This window comes from Rana temporaria, chromosome 3 (genome assembly GCF_905171775.1).
Source record: "Rana temporaria chromosome 3, aRanTem1.1, whole genome shotgun sequence".
Taxonomy (NCBI): Eukaryota; Metazoa; Chordata; class Amphibia; order Anura; family Ranidae; genus Rana; species Rana temporaria.
Genome location: NC_053491.1, coordinates 450,510,040 through 450,527,989, shown reverse-complemented (window position 1 = coordinate 450,527,989; position 17,950 = coordinate 450,510,040). Strand labels below are relative to the sequence as shown.

At 39.7% G+C, this 17,950-nt stretch overlaps 1 protein-coding gene across 1 annotated transcript; it reads right to left on the bottom strand.

Annotated features, from left to right (window-relative positions):
• Window positions 1–378: 378 nt before the first annotated feature.
• On the bottom strand, window positions 379–6,006 carry LOC120933418 (gastrula zinc finger protein XlCGF71.1-like). The gene is made up of 2 exons (XM_040346633.1): window positions 5,879–6,006; window positions 379–1,224 (listed from the first exon to the last, which is right to left on the bottom strand). The coding sequence occupies exon 2, from the start codon at window positions 1,178–1,180 to the stop codon at window positions 407–409; it is 774 nt and encodes a 257-aa protein (XP_040202567.1). The 5' UTR covers window positions 1,181–1,224; window positions 5,879–6,006; the 3' UTR covers window positions 379–406.
• Window positions 6,007–17,950: the final 11,944 nt, after the last annotated feature.

Sequence of the window (17,950 nt, the reverse complement as noted above, 5' to 3'; positions counted from 1 at the left end):
TGTTATCCAGCTCCGAGCGGGGGAATATTTCCGGGTATAGGCGTTCCTAAGCGAAGAGGAGTTGATTGACGGCTGCTAAGTCACACTCTGGTGTTTAAGGCGTCTGCGCAGTCAGCTCTACACGGCAGGCGCAGGCGCCGTACACACCCGAGTGTGACTTTGGGTTTTTTCGGAAAGTGTGACGCGCCTTAGCAGCCGTCAATCAACTCCTCTTCGCTTAGAAACGCCCATTCCCTGCAGGATTCCCCGCTCGGAGCCGGATAACAAGGGCTCATATAACGATAAGTACAAGAAAAAAAAACACAGCATACTGCAGATGTTAGCAGTATGCTACAGCTAATGTCAAAAAGTGGATTTTTGGGTGAACCTCCACTTTAAGCACTTTCTGGACATCTAAATGACTTCCCTATGTATGTATTTTTAGGTGTTGAGTTAGATGTGACTTTTGTAAGAAGCACTTTGCACATTTTGAACATCTAAATGGCCTTTCTCCTGTGTGGATCCTCTGATGTTTTGTGAGATTTGATTTGTTGGAAAAATATTTATCACATTCAGTACACTGATACGGCTTCTCTCCTGTGTGAATCCTCTGATGTGTATAAAGACTGGATATTTGTGAGAAGCACTTGTTACATTCAGAACATCTGAAAGGCTTCTCTCCTGTGTGAACCCTCTGATGTGCATAAAGATTGGATATTCTTGAGAAGGACTTGTTACATTCTGAACATCTGAAAGGCTTCTCTCCTGTGTGAATCCTCTGATGTGTATAAAGACTGGATATTTCTGAGAAGCACGTGTTACATTCTGAACATCTGAAAGGCTTCTCTCCTGTGTGAATCCTCTGATGTTTTGTGAGATGTGCTTTGTTGTTGAAATATTTATCACATTCAGTACACTGATATGGCCTTACTCCTGTGTGAATCATCTTGTGATCAGTCAATGAACTTTGGTGGGAAAATTTTTGATCACATTCAGAACAATGATATGGCTTCTCTCCTGTGTGAATCCTCAGATGCTGAATAAGATCACTCTTTCGTGAGAAGCTCTTGTCACATTCTGAACACATAAATGGCTTTTCCCCTGTATGAATCCTCTGATGAATAATTAAATACGTTTTTGATGTAAAGGATTTGTCACATTCAGTGCAAGGAAATGGCTTTTCACCTGCTCCATCCATCATACTTTTGTGTAAAGCCCTTTCACGATTTCTTCTCTTTAATCTGCCTGCAATGAAATAAATTGAAAATAAATACAATTTATATAAATGATTGGAATACTAGTAGGGTAGAAATTTGAAAATATTCACGGTGTTGAGAAATGTGCAATTTCAGAAAAAGACCTTGTTTCATGTGGTGACTTTATAGCCAATTTAAAATGGAAAATCGATTTTTGCTATCCACTTTTCTTTAAAATTCTGAAATGGCTAGGTTACACCCCATTATAATCTGTATGTTGTGGCTCAATAATAAAATACAGGCTGCAGCTTGGAGGCTGCTGTAGCTTATAGACTTTTCTCTGCTCAAAGCAGTACAGAGAACATTGGTATACATGACTTTGGCAGGTCAGCACATTATAAGGCTCCATTCAAACTTGGCAACTTGGAATCCCTGGCAGAATTTCCAGTAATTCTGTCCATGATCCCAAATCTCATGCCAATCACTGCAAAAACCTCAACATGTTTTTGAATGCCATTCATAACCACTTTGTCAACCCACCACAGTACATTTACTGTGACAGTTTGGCTCATACAGGCCCCATAACATTTCTGTACGTTGCATCTTTTATTTGGGTACACTTGCGCATGCACACATAGAAGACCATGCCGTCATTTGCTGCAGCACAAGCCAATCAGTGGGTCCCGGCCATTGATATTAAGTCCAGGACCCGCTGATCAGCTGAGAGAATGACAGAAGAGACCCTGTGTTGGTAAACAACACAGGACTTTCTTCATACAGCAGCAATGTGCTGTTTTTTCCTCTCTCTGCAGAGCAGGGTGTAAAAACCGGCACATTGCTGAGTAAAAGAGCACACAGTACACACGCTAAACATTGTCAGGCACGCATTTAACCCCTTGATCACTCTAAATGTTAACCCCCTCCCAACCAGTGTCATTAGGACAGTGTATATTTTTAGCACTGATCAGTGTATTGGTGTCATTGGGGATGTCAGTTAATCAGTTCCACTCAGCATTAGTGTCAGATTGACTGAAGCACTAACTATCGCTGCCCACTATAAGTTGCTGATCAACGGCATTACTAGTATAAAAAATGCCATACGAATTCCATCTGTACCATAGTTTGTAGACGCTATAGCTTTTAAAAAAACAATCAATATACACGTGGGATTTATTGTTATTTTTTTAATCAAAGATGTAGCAGAATACATTTTGGCCAAAATCTTTGAAGAAATTTGGAGTTTGTTTTATAGCAGAAAACATTGTTCCAAAATGTTAAGTCTTTTTTTATATTCATATCGCAAAAAAAAAAAAACAGTGGTGATTAAATACCACAAAAAGAAAACTCTTATGTATGATTTTTTTTATACATTTTGTTTGCTTACAACATTGCATAACTGAGCAATTACCAGTTATAGTAGCACATCGCTACATAGAATAAAATGGCCTGGTTATGAAGGGGGTAAAATAAAGTGGTTAATGGCACCCCAAACACAGTGGGATTTCGCCTTGATTGTCGTACAGCAGAAGTGCACAGCAATGGCGTCAAAACTCATGTTTAAAAAATCACACAAAGGTCCTTAACCAAAAAGGTGCATGAGCTTCTTTTGCATGACAGAGACAAGATATACCTCTGCTCAAGTCTGACAAATGCACATAGAGCTGGCCTATATATAACATGTGTGTAAATCTCGCTAGAAACATTGCTAGTGGGAACATGAGGGGACTAAATGTGAAGTATCTCTCTTTTTTTTAAAAGGAACAGTATGGCTGTGGTATGGTCATTTCACAGCTTATTAACTGAGTGAGCTTGCAGTGCACAGGGAATTTGAGCATAATAAGCGTGGAGAATAGTATAGAAGTAAATAAAAATAAATGAACATAATGTAATCATATGTAAATATTTTTAATTTCTGTAGATATTGAAAATATGGGACACAATGATTAGAGGAATATATTATTAACCACTTAAGGACCGGGCCTTTTTTTTCAAACTTGTTGTTTCCAAGTTGTCATTTTGTAGCAAAAAAATATTTCAAATTATAATGTTTGGGGGTTCTAACACCCTAGAGAATAAAATGGCGGTCTTTGCAATACTTTTTGTCATAACGGATTTGTGCAGCGGTCTTACAAGCGCTTTAAAGATGTGCCTGCTCGTGGAAAGGCGAAAATTTTTACCCTTAAAAATCTGCATATGCAACATTTAAAAATTTCTGCTGGTTGCATATTTTAAGTTACAGTCTAGAATTATTGCTATCACTCTAACGATCGTGGTGATACCTCACATGTATGGTTTGAACACCATATTCATATGTGGGCACTGCTCACGTATGTGTTCACTTCTGCATGTGAGCTCGGCGGGATGGGGTGTGTTAAATTTTTTTTTTCTTATTTTACCTTTTCTTTTAATAAAATAATGGTGTCACTTTTATTCCTATTACAAGAAATGTAAACATCCCTTGTAATAGAAAAAAAAGCATGACAGGAATATGAGATCTGGGGTCATAAAGGCCTCAGATCTCATATTTACAACAAAAAAAAAGAAATGTAATTTGAAAAAAAATAAAAAAATAAGTTGCTTTAGCCACTTTAGCCCCGAAAAGGATTTACCTCCATTATGACCAGAGCATTTTTTGTGATACAGTACTGCGTCGCTTTACCTGACAATTGCACACGTGGTACGTCCTTTTTTTCCCCACAAATAGAGATTTATTTTGATGGTATTTGATGGTATTTGATCACCTATGCTGTTTTTATTTTTTGCGCTATAAACAAAAAAATAACCAATATTTTTTTACTTTTTGCTATAATAACTCCCCCCCCCCCAAAAAAAATATATATATATATATATATATATATATATATATATATATATATATATATATATATATATATTCTTGCTCAGTTTAGGCTGATATGTATTCCTCTACATATTTTTGTTAAAGTAATATATATATATATATATATATATATATATATATATATATATTGCAATTTGTGTATATTGATTGGTTTGTGCAAAAGTTATAGCGTCTACAAAACAGATTTATAGCATTTTTATTATTCATTTCCTTTTACACACGCGATCGCTCATTACAGAGTGGGGACCGGGAGCTGTGAGTGTAAACACACAGCTCCCGGTCCTGTCAGGGGGGGGAATGGTGATCTTCTGTTCATACAATGTACCACAGTAAGAACACACCCAGGGACATACTTAACCCCTTCCCCGCCCCCCTAGTGTTAACCCCTTCACTGCCAGTGGCATTTTTAGTAATCCAATGCATTTTTATAGCACTGATCGCTATAAAAATGCCAATGGTCCCAAAAATGTGTCAAAAGTGTCCGATGTGTCCGCCATAATGTCGCAGTACTGAAAAAATTGCTGATCGCCGCCATTACTAGTAAAAAAAAAATATTAATAAAAATTTGTAAACGCTATAACTTTTGCGCAAACCAATCAATAAACGCTTATTGTGATTTTTATTTTACAAAAAATATGTAGAAGAATACGTATCGGCCTAAACTGAGGAAAAAAATTGTTTTTTATATATTTTTGGGGGATATTTATTACAGCAAAAAGTAAAAAATATTAATTTTTTTCAAAATTGTCGCTCTATTTTTGTTTATAGCGCAAAAACTAAAAACCGGAGAGGTGATCAAATACCACCAAAAGAAAGCTCTATTTGTGGGAAAAAAAGGACACCAACTTTGTTTGGGAGCCACGTCGCACGACCGCGCAATTTTCAGTTAAAGCGACGCAGTGCCGAATCGCAAAAAGTACTCTGGTCTTTGACCAGCAATATGGTCGGGGGGTTAAGTTATTAATCATGACTGCGACATTGCGGCAGACAGATCGGACAACTTTTGACACCATTTTGGGACCATTGACATTTATACAGCGATCAGTGCAGTAAATGTCACTGGCAGGGAAGGGGTTAAACACTAGGGAGTGATCAAGGGGTTAAATGTGTTCCCTCAGTGTGTTCTAACTGTAGGGGGGTGAGCTCACTAGAACATGACAGAGATCACTGCTTCCAATCACTGGGAGCAGTAGATCTGTCATGTTTCTTGGCAGAACTTACATAAGCATCTCCTTATTCTGCCTCACCGTGTCACAACCACAGGCCACCGGCGGACATCGAGTCTGTGGGACCTGTGGGCACACTCCAACTAGGTTGCGCACCCATATCATTCTGCCGACATACATCTGCATGCAGTGCTCTGCACGTGGTTAAAAGCTATGGGGGGAAGTGAAGTTTTGACATTGCTTCTGCCCTGCAATGGTATGGAGCTGAGCGGGGACCATCTTCCCCTCAGTCAGTTCCATACCACAGACAAAAAAGGGTCCGAACGCCTCCGCCGCTATCGACAGCTCCGGTAAGCGGTGAAGGGCACAGGAGCGCAGCGTGAGGGGTCCCCCCTCTCCCACTGCCAATAAAAGTGATCTTGGTGAGAATTTGCCACACAGACCACTATTATTCATATTATTCATAAAGCGGACCGCCCACTGAAGAAGAGAAAATTGGGGTATTTTCTTCAAAGTGCCGACATATAACAACAGAGGACGGTCCGTAAGTGGTAAATATAATCAGCTAATGCACCATGAAAATACAATAGTACATTACTGAGTTACACATGAAATAAAAACTATTCAATCTGATAAAAATGTATGAGAACCAAAATAATTTTTATGGAAAGTCTTACCTGGTATGATGTAGTATTGGGATCCTTCAGATGCTCCTTGTTCTCTTCGACTGTAAACCTTCTACTTGGCTGAGCTCTGCTTCACCTTATATTCATTCCACCCACATTCACTAACATGAGTTTGGATTGGCTGTAGGGAATTATTCAGAACAATATAAGGTGTGTTTCACATTGTTTAAAGGTCTATTTGCATTTTCATTTGTATTCAAGTTATTGCTGCAGTCATGTGACACTTTAATTAACATTTAAAGGATTGGAGGGAAGACAATAGGGAGGAATTTAAAAGTAAAATCCATGGTTTGAACTTATTAGAGATTATAAGAGTTGATATTGTGATTGTAATATAAATGGAAGCTGTAGAGGGTATACAGATACTTCTAGACATTTTTAGGTGTATGTATTATAAAAAAAAACACTTTTAATACATAATTGAATTTACAACTCAGACATTGTTAAAACCAATGAAAAATTGGATAAATATGATACATTTGTACTTCAAAACAAAGGCATGTAATTAACATTAATCACTTTCTGACCGCCTAACGACTATATAGGTCGGCAGAATGGCATGGCTGCGCAAAGCAACGTACCTGTACATAGCGTTGAATTTGCCACTGTGCAGGTGTGCGATGCTGGCAGCGCGCACACACGCCGGCTGTGAGCTCCGTTGTCCCGTGATTGTGTCACGGAGCGGCATAACAGGGAGATGCCTATGTAAACAAGGCATTTCCCTGTTCTGCCTAGTGACAGGACAGTGATCTACTGCTCCCTGTGATCGGGAGCAGTGATCACTGTCGTGTCACTCGTAGCCCAGCCCCCCACAGTTAGAATCACGCCCTAGGACACACTTAACCCCCTTCCTCACCCACTAGTGGTTAACCCCTTCTCTGCCAGTGTCATTTACACAGTAATCAGTGCATTTTATAGCACTGATCTCTGTATAAATGACAATGGTGTCAAAAGTGTCCGATGTGTCCGCCATAATGTTCGCAGTTACAATAAAAAATAAATAAATCACAGATCGCCGCCATTACTAGTAAAAAAATAATTAAAAATGCCATAAAAATATCCTCTATTTTGTAGACGCTATAACTTGTGTGCAAACCAATCAATACACACTTATTGCATTTTTTTACCAAAAATACATAGAATTATACATATCGGCCTAAACTGAGGAAAAAATTATGTTTTTATATATTTTTGGGGGAAATTTTTATATAGCAAAAAGTAAAAAAATATATATTTTTTTTCAAAATTGTCGCTCTTTGTTTATAGTCCAAAAAATAAAAACCGCAGAGATGATCAAATACCACCAAAATAAATCTGTATTTGTGGGGAAAAAAATATGTCAATTCTGTTTGGGTGCAACGTCACACAACGGCAATTGTCAGTTAAAGCGACGCAGTGCCGAATCCCCAAAAAATGGCCTGGTCATTGGGCAGCCAAATCTTCTGGGGCTGAAGTGGTCAACATTTCATTTGTCATATTTCCTGTCTATAAATGACCATTATTGGTGATTTTAACATGTTTCACTCTAACACTTCATCAGGAAACCACTTTATTGAACACCATTCCAAACACCCACATGGATAAACCAGAGAGATCACGGGTCCAACCCAGGGGAACCCCAATTTAATACAAGTATCCCACACCCAAGGGGACGCACAGAGTGGACCACAAGAGGGGATAATAAGGAGGTGTGCAACTATAAAACTTGGGGGGGTACAACCAAAATCACACAAGGGTACTCAAAAGGTGTCTACTAAATGCCAAAACCCATGGAACGTTATTATCATTAGATGATTGTCCATGTATGAGTGTCCCCTCATAACTCCAACCTATATATTTTTTTCACTTTGGCTATAGTAGAGAATACTATAACCCTGGTCTAATTTCCATAAGGTATATTTACTTACATACAGTTTAATCACTTTCTGTATTGAAAATACATCAATAAGTAAGATCAAATATCTTCAAAGTCTCTTAGATAGTTGCCACTTTCATTGTCACTGTCAGCTGTCCCCATTGGAAGATTTCTCCTGACCCCCTGTTCCAATATTACCATATATTATGGATTTCCCATTACTTTCTAATTTTTTATTGACGATCTCTCCTTGACAGCAATCAAAATTGATAGGAGGTTCTACCCTTCCACATTATATCTAACATGAAAGGAAATGTTTTGGCTTTTTATGAAAATCTGCACAAAAAAATCTCTATTCACAGATAGTCAGATAAACCAATCGCACGTCAGGGATTTAATTATATAAATTATCTACATTAAAAAAATATGCGCTTACAAAGAACTATTGGACGAGTTATGGAAAGGCAATATATTTTTCTGCATAGAAAAAAAACACTTTTTGAATATCATGGCCCGGATTCAGAGAGAAATGCCTATCTTTAGGCGGGCGTAGCGTATCTGATATACGATACGCCGCCGTAACTTTGAGAGGCAAGTCCCCTATTCAGAAAGAACTTGCGCCCGAAGTTAAGGCGGCGTATTGTATATGGGCCGGCGTAAGCCCGCCTAATTCAAAATAGGCTGGTTGGGGGCGTGTTTTATGCTAAACAGTCGTGACCCCACGTAATTGACGTTACTAATGAACGGCGCATGCTCCAAATTACGCCGCAAATAGTCATTGCTTTAGACGTGAATGTAACTTACGCACAGCAATATTTGCGTACGACTTACGCAAACGACGTAAACTACGCAAAATTCTACGCTGGCCCGGCGTCCATACTTAACATTGGCTACGCCTCATATAGCAGGGGTAACTTTATGCTGGAAAAAGCCTTACGTAAACAACGTAAATCAATACGCCGGGCGGACGTACATTTCTGAATCGGCGTATCTAACTCATTTGCATATTCTACGCGGAAATCTATGGAAGCGCCCCTAGCGGCCAGCGTAAATATGCACCCTAAGATATGCCGCTTGTATCTAGGCAACATTGAGGCGTATCTGATTCTATGAATCAGGCACCGAGATGCGACGGCCTGCATTCAGAGTTACGACGGCGTATCTGGAGATTCGCCAACGTAACTCCTTTCTGAATCCGGGCCTATATCTTTCCTTTTGAAAGGTGGGACCTCATGATTAGGAAAATGTATTAAATATAATAATGTACGGTAATACAATAATGCAACACCGAGATGCCAATGACAAGGGCTATAAATTATGATACAAATGTACAAGAACAAAAAAAACGTAAATGGAAAGTTCGATATCTTACCTGGTATGGTGTAATATTGGGATCAGTCAGCTGCTCCTTGTTCTCCTTATCTGCCAGTAATCTTTCTACCTGTCTGAGTTCTGCTTCACCTTATATTCACTTCACCCCCATTCACTAACATGGGACTGCTTTGGATTGGCTAAAAGGATCTATTCATAACAATGGAAGGTGTGTTTCCAATTCCTTACAAGGTCTACTTGTCATTTTATTTGTATTCAAGTTTTTTCACCAGTCAGATGACAAGGTCATTAACATTTTAATGTTTGGAGGGAAGACAATAGGAGGGAGTGTAAATATAAAAAACAATGGTTTGCAATTATCATTAGCATTTATAAGAGATGATATTGTGATTGTAATATCAATGACAGAGGAAGCTGTAGAGGGTATACAGATATTTGTAGACATTTATGATTTTACAATTTTTATGTTATATAGTTTACTTGGTACTTTCATTATGTGTTTTTTCTTCTCTCATATTCCCATTCCGGGCTACTAATATACTTTGTCTCTAACCAGTTCAGTCTTTGGGCGTACTATGTACATCCAAAGAGTGAACATTTAATCACAAGCTGATGGCTACTTAAAGCGGAGGTTCACCCAAATAACATGTATATAAGATCATATTCTTTATACTTCCACCATGTACAGTATGCCCTTTTTTATTTTATTTTGGCTCTACATACCTTATTATGGCTATTTCCCACCCGTCTTCCGGGTACTGACTCCCGCGGGAGTAGGCGTTTCTATGCAGAGGCGCAATGTCTCTTGGGACTTCGCCCAGATGGTTGACGTCCTTGAGAAAAAGTTCCCCCCGCGCCCGCCTATTGCGTAGGCGCGTCACAAGAGTTACGGAGTTTCCGAAAGTAGCCAAACTGCGAATCAGCTCTACACGGCGCCTGCGCACCGACTGGGAGCCGTGTAGATCTGACTGCGCAGGCACTGTATAGCGCTGACTCGCAATCATCTGGGCGAAGTCCCAGGTGACATTGCGCCTCTGTATAGAAACGCCTACTGCCGCTGGAGTCAGTACCCGGAAGCCGGGTGGAAAATAGCCATAATAAGGTATGTAGAGACAAAAAAAAGGGGGCATACTGTACATGGTGGAAGTATAAAGAATGTCAGGATTAAATGCATTTAATCCTGTGCTGTCACCTCCCTATGACATACTTATGCATTGCAGGTGGAGTGGCAGGAAGGGGGCCCCACTTCATTAGTAAATTTACCAGCAGCACAGGATAAGACGTTAATAAATATATATTTTCCTTCGCTGAGGATTTTTCATAAAAACTACGCTGTTTACATAAAACACAATATATATTTTTGATATGTTCATGTGTAAAGTAATTGGGATTTGCAGGGGCAAAGCTTCTAGTGACACAATGGACGCCAAGGACAGAGTAATATATTTTACAATGGAACATTTGATGCTCAACAATATAGGTTCAAATCAGAGAGGAAAAAAAACAAAGAAGAAGGATCCTGATTTTCAAAAAGTTATTTTCAGCTGTGACCAATGGGAACTGAAAATTACAATCACAAGGCTGAAAATAAATATTCTTACCCTTGTTTAAATCTTTATGAATTTAACTTAAAAAGCGGGGGTTCACCCTTAGAGGGCACTTTTCCCCCTTAGCTTCCTGCTCGTTTTTACTAGGGGAATCGGCTGTTTATTTTAAAATATGTGCAGTACTTACCCGTTTACGAGATGCATCCTCTCCGTCGCTTCCGGGTATGGGCTTCGGGAATGGGCGTTCCTTCTTGATTGACAGTCTTCCGAGAGGCTTCCGACGGTCGCATCCATCGCGTCACGATTTTCCGAAAGAAGCCGAACGTCGGTGCGCAGGCGCAGTATAGAGCCGCACCGACGTTCGGCTTCTTTCGGCTACGAGTGACGCGATGGATGCGACCGTCGGAAGCCTTTCGGAAGACTGTCAATCAAGAAGGAACGCCGGCTCCCGAAGACCCATACCCGGAAGCGACGGAAGAAGATGCAGCTCGAAAACGGGTAAGTACAGCTCATATTTTAATACAAATAGCCGATTCCCCTAGACCGAACGAGCAGGAAGCTAAGGGGAGATTTTTTTTTTTTTTACAAATGGGTGAACTCCCGTTAATATATTAGATTGTCTTGCAGGCACTATGCAGAATACTTTAATATTTTCCCGCAGAAAAAGAAGTCTGTTTGAAATTTGTTTGAACTAAACATGTATGCATTAAGGAAGCATGTATGCATAGCCCAAACAGGTTCTTCAAACAAAGGAAATGTTTGATCTTAAAGGATATCATTCACATTGTGTGCAGGCTCTGTGCTTGGGTGTTGCTCTTTGTTTTGTTTCCATTGTTATAATCTGTTTTATTATGTTAATTTCTTTTCTGACCATTATCAGATTTGGATCAGTATGACCAGGTACTTTTCATGTGTTTTATATTCTGATGTACAATATATTTAGAAAAAAAGAACCTTTAGGCTGGCTAGAGACATTACAATTTTTTTTCTTTCAACCATGGGTTTCGGGGAAGAAATTTCTATTGTGTTCTCCTGGTGGAGGGGCATCAGAAGCCATCCCTACCGGGAGAAGACTACTAGATTATTGCTAAAGGCTATAACAGCTTCTTCCAATAATCGCATGTAAAATCCAGCAGGCTAGTTGTACCCAAATTGATCAATAATCCTGGGTACATTCAGGCTTCCCATACATAATGGTAGTTTGAATTTTGGCCATCACTGTTTTTTTTAAATATGGGGATACATCCCACTTGCCTGGCTTTTCTTAAAAAAGTGACAGTTAACCCTTCTAGTGCCTAAACTCTGTATAAAACCATAAAGAGTTATTGCTGACCGATTAGCATACACGATAAAAGCCGCTTTACATGTGAAATTTTATGCCTTTCCATCGGATGTTGCATGAGTGTGACTGTGCAGAATCAATGACACTGAATATCATTTGGGTTCAAATCAGTAAAGAATTAATTGGTTTCATTGAACAGTGAATCCTTGATAAATAGACCCCCTAGCCTTCCTAAGTTTGATCTTTTATTTGAGGTTTCTGGTTGAAACAAGATTTCACAATTAATAGTTTCCAGTAAATAAAATCCATAGCTATAATTGCCTGGGGCACAAATCATTGCCCATGTAGTAAAAATTACACACAGGGGTTGATTCACTAAAGGCAACACGTCTGCTGACTCTGGAGGACAATTTGCACTTTAGAAAGAACATTTCATTTAACTTAGTGAAAATAATGAACATTTCCTTTGCAAAACACACACAATGGCAGGAAAAAAAACTGTATGTATGCTTGCACACCATGGGATAATGGAAGGCAGCAGTACTTCACCTCATTCACAAGCTAAGAGAAAATTCCCTTGCAAAGTGAACGGCCTTTTTGCCTTTAGTAAATTAATCCAACAGGGTTTATGTATGCCATCAAGTAGGATAAAGGATAGTTCACACAGGATTTATGTTTACCAACAAGTAGGGCAAGTGGTAGTTTCTTAGTGTGTGACAATAAATGGCAAACAGTTAAGAGGAAGTGTGATGGTCTGGGGATCTTTTGCTGAATCCAGAATCAGTGACTGGTACTCTGAACATTAGGCCTAAAAAGAATTGTGCCGTCCCTATGCAATACCCTCTGATCTATACCTAGGTGGTCAGAGGTTAATTCTACAGCAAGACAATGACCCAAACCATACTACCAAGTTATTTCAGAACTACCTTAGAAGAAAAGGAGATGAGAGTAGGCTTCAATTCATGAAATCACCAGTACTGTCTTCAGACTTATGCCCTGTACACACGATCGGTCCATCCGATGAGAACGGTCTGATGGATTTTTCCATCTGTTAACTGATGAAGCTGACTGATGGTCAGTCGTGCCTACACACCATCGGTTAAAAAAACGATCGTGTCAGAACACGGTGACGTAAAACACAACGACGTGCTGAAAAAAATGAAGTTCAATGTTTCCTAGCATGAGTCGATTTGATTCTGAGCATGCATGGATTTTTAACCGATGGACGTGCCTACAAACGATAGTTTTTTTTTTTTTTTATCGGTTAGGTATGCATCGGTTAAATTTAAAACACGTTTCAACTTTTTTTTAACTGATGAATAAATAACCAATAGCGCCCACACACGATCGGTTTGGTCTGATGAAAACGGTCCATCAGACCGTTCTCATCGGTTTGACCGATCGTGTGTAGACGGCCTTACACCCCATCAAGCTGAATTGGGATGAACTGAATTGTAAAACCAAAGCAGCCTACAAGTGCAATGCTGTGGTGGGAACATCTGCAGCCATATGGGGAAGAACTTTCTAAAAAATATTTGATTTCCGTTGTAGAAAGAATGCCAGGAGTGTGTTCAGTTTTAATATCTGCAAACAGTGTACACCAGTTTGATGAGTCAAACATTTAGATTATATTATGTTAAAGGAATTCCGTGATTATAGCATCACTAAATGTTGCATTATATACATTTTTCTCAAGATTTCCTTTTACTTTAAAATTACTCCCCGGGGGGACCTTCTAAGGTATAGTCAGATGACGGCGGCAGGAACCCTCTGTCCCTCCGGGCCGCCATCATATGACATCTTTGGCTTGCCAGGACTGTCACACAGCAGGGACATGGATCTGTGTGTGCAAACACACAGATCCACATCCTTTCAGGTGAGAGGAGACCGATGGTGTGTTCCCAGTTTAGAGGAACACCAATCAGTCTCTTCCCCTTGTAATTCTGCCTACAGTTAGAATCACAGCCTAGGTAAAACAATTAACCCCTTGATCGCCCCCTAGTGTTAACCCCTTCCCTGCCAGTGACATTTAGACAGTAATCAGTTCATTTTTATAGCACTGATCGATGTATAAATGTGAATGGTCCAAAATAGTGTCCAAAGTGTCCGATAAGTCCGCTGCAATGTCAGTCATAACAAAAATCGCAGATCGCCTCCACTACTAGTAAAAAAAACACAACAATAAAAATTCCATAAATCTATCCCTTATTCTGTAGGTGCTATAACTATAAACCAATATACGCTTATGCGATTTTTTTTTTGCCAAAATTATGTAGAAAAATACATATCGGCCTAAACTGAGGAAGAAATTATTATTATTATTTTTTTAAATTGAATATTTATTATAACCAAAAGTAAAAAATATTGTGTTTTTTTCAAAGCTATCGCTATTTTTTTGTTTATAGCGCAAAAAATAAAAACCACAGAGGTGGTCAAATACTATCAAAAGAAAGCTCTATTTGTGTGTGTGTGGGGGGGGGGGGTTGGGGTATTCTCAAAATTTCATATGGGTACAGTGTTGCATGACCGCGCAATTGTCATTCAAAATGTTACAGCGCTGAAAGCTGAAAAATGGCCTGGCAGGAAGGGGGTGAAAATGACCTGTATTGAAGTGGTTAAATAGAAGCCGAATAATATGTGAAAAACTTTAGGAGTAATCTAAACATCATATTAGCATAAATCAAGCACTTGAATAAAGAAAATAATCTCTGTTAGTCCATTGAAAGGATCCACTCATTCCAAAGAACACAAATATGTAGTCCCAATGTTAGGAGAGCAAAAAAACAAAAAACACACAAATTGTCCAATTGATGAACAAAAAAACAATTGTAGAATAAAAAAATCCAAGGACTGATCCGCCACCGATCTCTGATTAGAGGAATCACACATTCCCACCGAAAAGGTAAGTAAAGATGTACTCTTACCAGATCCAGGATTAAATCAGGCATATCGATCCGCTCGGACCATGGAGAAGAGGGACAGACTCAGCCACTGCTGACACGTAAGCGTCTCCACTGGAAATGTCTCTGTTACGTTTGTAACTCCACGTCCCGTTTGAAGAACCAAGGAAGGAACAAGGGCTCAAATAGTGAAGTACCGTCAAACGTTTTTATTTTAAAAATGTGCAGCATATACACATGAAAATGTTAAAATTTAAAATTGCCGGCTAAACCAAACCAAGCGTGGCTCCGCCCTAGCTCCTCCCTAGAGCCACGCACTAAACGTCACCGCGTTTACGTGACCCCGGAAGCACGGGTGCACGTTGTTACTACGATTTGTTTGGTTTAGCCGGCAATTTTAAATTTTAAAATTTTCATGTGTATATGCTGCACATTTTTTAAATAAAAATGTTTGACGGTACTTCACTATTTGAGCCCTTGTTCCTTCCTTGGTTCTTCAAACGGGACGTGGAGTTACAAACGTAATGAAGAAATTTCCAGTGGAGACGCTTACCTGTCAGCAGTGGCTGAGTCTGTCCCTCTTCTCCATGGTCCGAGCGGATCGATATGCCTGATTTAATCCTGGATCTGGTAAGAGTACATCTTTACTTACCTTTCGGTGGGATTGTGGGATTCCTCTAATCAGAGATCGGTGGCGGATCAGTCCTTGGATATTTTTATTCTACAATTGTTTTTTTGTTCATCAATTGGACAATTTGTGTGTTTTTTGTTTTTTTCCTCTCCTAACATTGGGCCAGATTCACAAACGAGACTTATCTACTGATACGCCGTCGTATCTCTGTTTCTAACTATGCGACTGATTCATAGAATCAGTTACGCATAGCTAGCCCTAAGATCCGACATGTGTAATTGAATTACACTGTCGGATCTTAAGGATGCAATTCTAGGCCGGCCGCTAGGTGGCGAGGCCATTGCGGCCGGCGTAGAATACGCAAATGAGAACTTACGGCGATCCCCGAACGTCCCGTTGATCTAAATCTACGTTGTTTCCGTCGAGTTACGCCACGTAAAACTAAGGCTGAGCCCTAGTTCTCTTAAGCCATGGTAAGTATGGCCGTCGTTCCTACGTCGAAATTTAAACATCAACGTCGTTTGCGTAAGACGTCCGTGAATGGCGCTGGACGCCATTTACGTTAACATCTAAGCAAATGACGTCGGTGCGACGTCAGTTAGCGCAATGTACGTCGGGTAATTTACCCGACGGAGCATGCGCAGTACGTCCGGTGCGGGAGCGCGCCTAATTTAAATGGGACTCGCCCCATTCGATTGGGCCCGCCTTGCGCCGGACGGATTTAAGTTACACCGCTGCAAATTTCCAGGTAAGTGCTTTGTGGATCGGGCACTTAGGCAGAAAATTTGCGGCGGTGTAACTTAAATCGGAAAAGTTAAGTTTGCAATTCAACTTTTTGAACTCAAATTCAAGGATTATTGACCGTTTTTATTTTAGGTGCATATTTATCAATGATTTTGCCTAATATTAACCCAAAGCTGGCAGATAAATTTAAGTCAAATCACTTTTGATTGCCATGACAATGACATTCTCAGCCATCTTGGAGAAGGGTGAATACTTTGCAGTGAAAAACTTAAATAATCTTTCAGTATACATTTCCCACATTCAACATATTTACACAAATCATTACATCGGTTAGCCAAATGTTTATTCATAATATACAGTAACTACAGTTTATTTTCACAGTGGATCTGATGAACCCCTTTGTGTTGAATCAGATGTGTCTGCTGTCTAAAGCACTGATCAAATTTGGAACATTTAGTTCCCTTTTCTTATGTGTGAATTTTATTGCTCTATACTCCTTGATTGTAAAACATTTTTATACCACTGGCTGCCAGTATAACATAGATATACGACAACAAGGTTTTACTGCTGCACCATATCATGTCCTAGGTACGTGATCCAACACTTCTGGGGTGTGTATGCCCACCACTGACAACTCGCTACTGTGAATAGACACAGCGGAAGCTGATCTGCAGACACTGTGTAATCGATGTTCACCAGCACAAACAAGGCAGATTGACGTTCTGTCTGTACAGAAGGCATGGATCCCGTGTTCCGGTAAACCAGGAACATGGATCCATGCCTTTTCTTAGTAAAAGCACATTCCACGCTGTGCACAAACACTGGCTAGACACACAGTTAAGCCTTTGATCACCCCTGATGTTTAACCCATTCCAAAAAGTGTCATTAGTACAGTGACAGTGCATATTTTTAGCACTGATTGCTGTATTAGTGTCATTGGTCCCCAAAAAGTGTCAAACGGTTCCCGAATGCCTGCCGCAATATCACAGTCCTATTATAAATCGCTAATCACCGTTATTACTATTAAAAAGGAAAATCTAAAAACAAATTCAACAACAAGATAATGTAAAAAACATCCCATACTTTGCAGATGCTATAACTTTTACATTAATCAATAAACGCTTATTGAAATTTGAAAAAAAAAAGATTTTTTCTTTTTTTTTATTAGATATATTTTTGGCAGAAAGTTAAATATATTGGGCCAGATTCACAGATATATGCGGCGGCGTAACGTATCCCCTTTACATTACACCGCCGCAAGTTTTCAGCGCAAGTGCCTGATTCACCAAGCACTTGCGTGTAAACTTAAATTAGGCGCGTTCCCGCGCCAAACGTTCTGCGCATGCTCCGTGTGAAAATTTCCAGACGTGCTCTGGGGGCGAAATTAAGGCGCCCTGATGTATTTTTTGAACGGTGATGTGCGTTACGTCGTTTCGTATTCCCGGACATCTTATGCAAAAAGAAAATTTGAAATTTGACGCGGGAACGACGGCCATACTTTAACATGGCTGTTCTAAATGTAAGCCATGAAAAAGCAGGCCTAAGTTTGCGACGGGAAAAACCGACTAGCGACAACGTAAGATAATGCAACGAATGCGCCTATCTTCGTGGATCTCCGTAATCAGCTAATTTGCATACCCGACGCTGGAAAACGACGCAAACTCCACCCAGCGGCCGCCGGAAAATTACACCTCGGATCTTAGCCAAAAGCCGTCGTATCTTTTTTGTGAATTACAAATAAAGATACGACGCGGCAAATTTGAAAATACGCC

What these genes read in the sequence shown, in the direction of transcription:
- LOC120933418 (XM_040346633.1), bottom strand. Translation starts at nt 1,180, where the DNA reads ATGATGGATGGAGCAGGTGAAAAGCCATTTCCTTGCACTGAATGTGAC.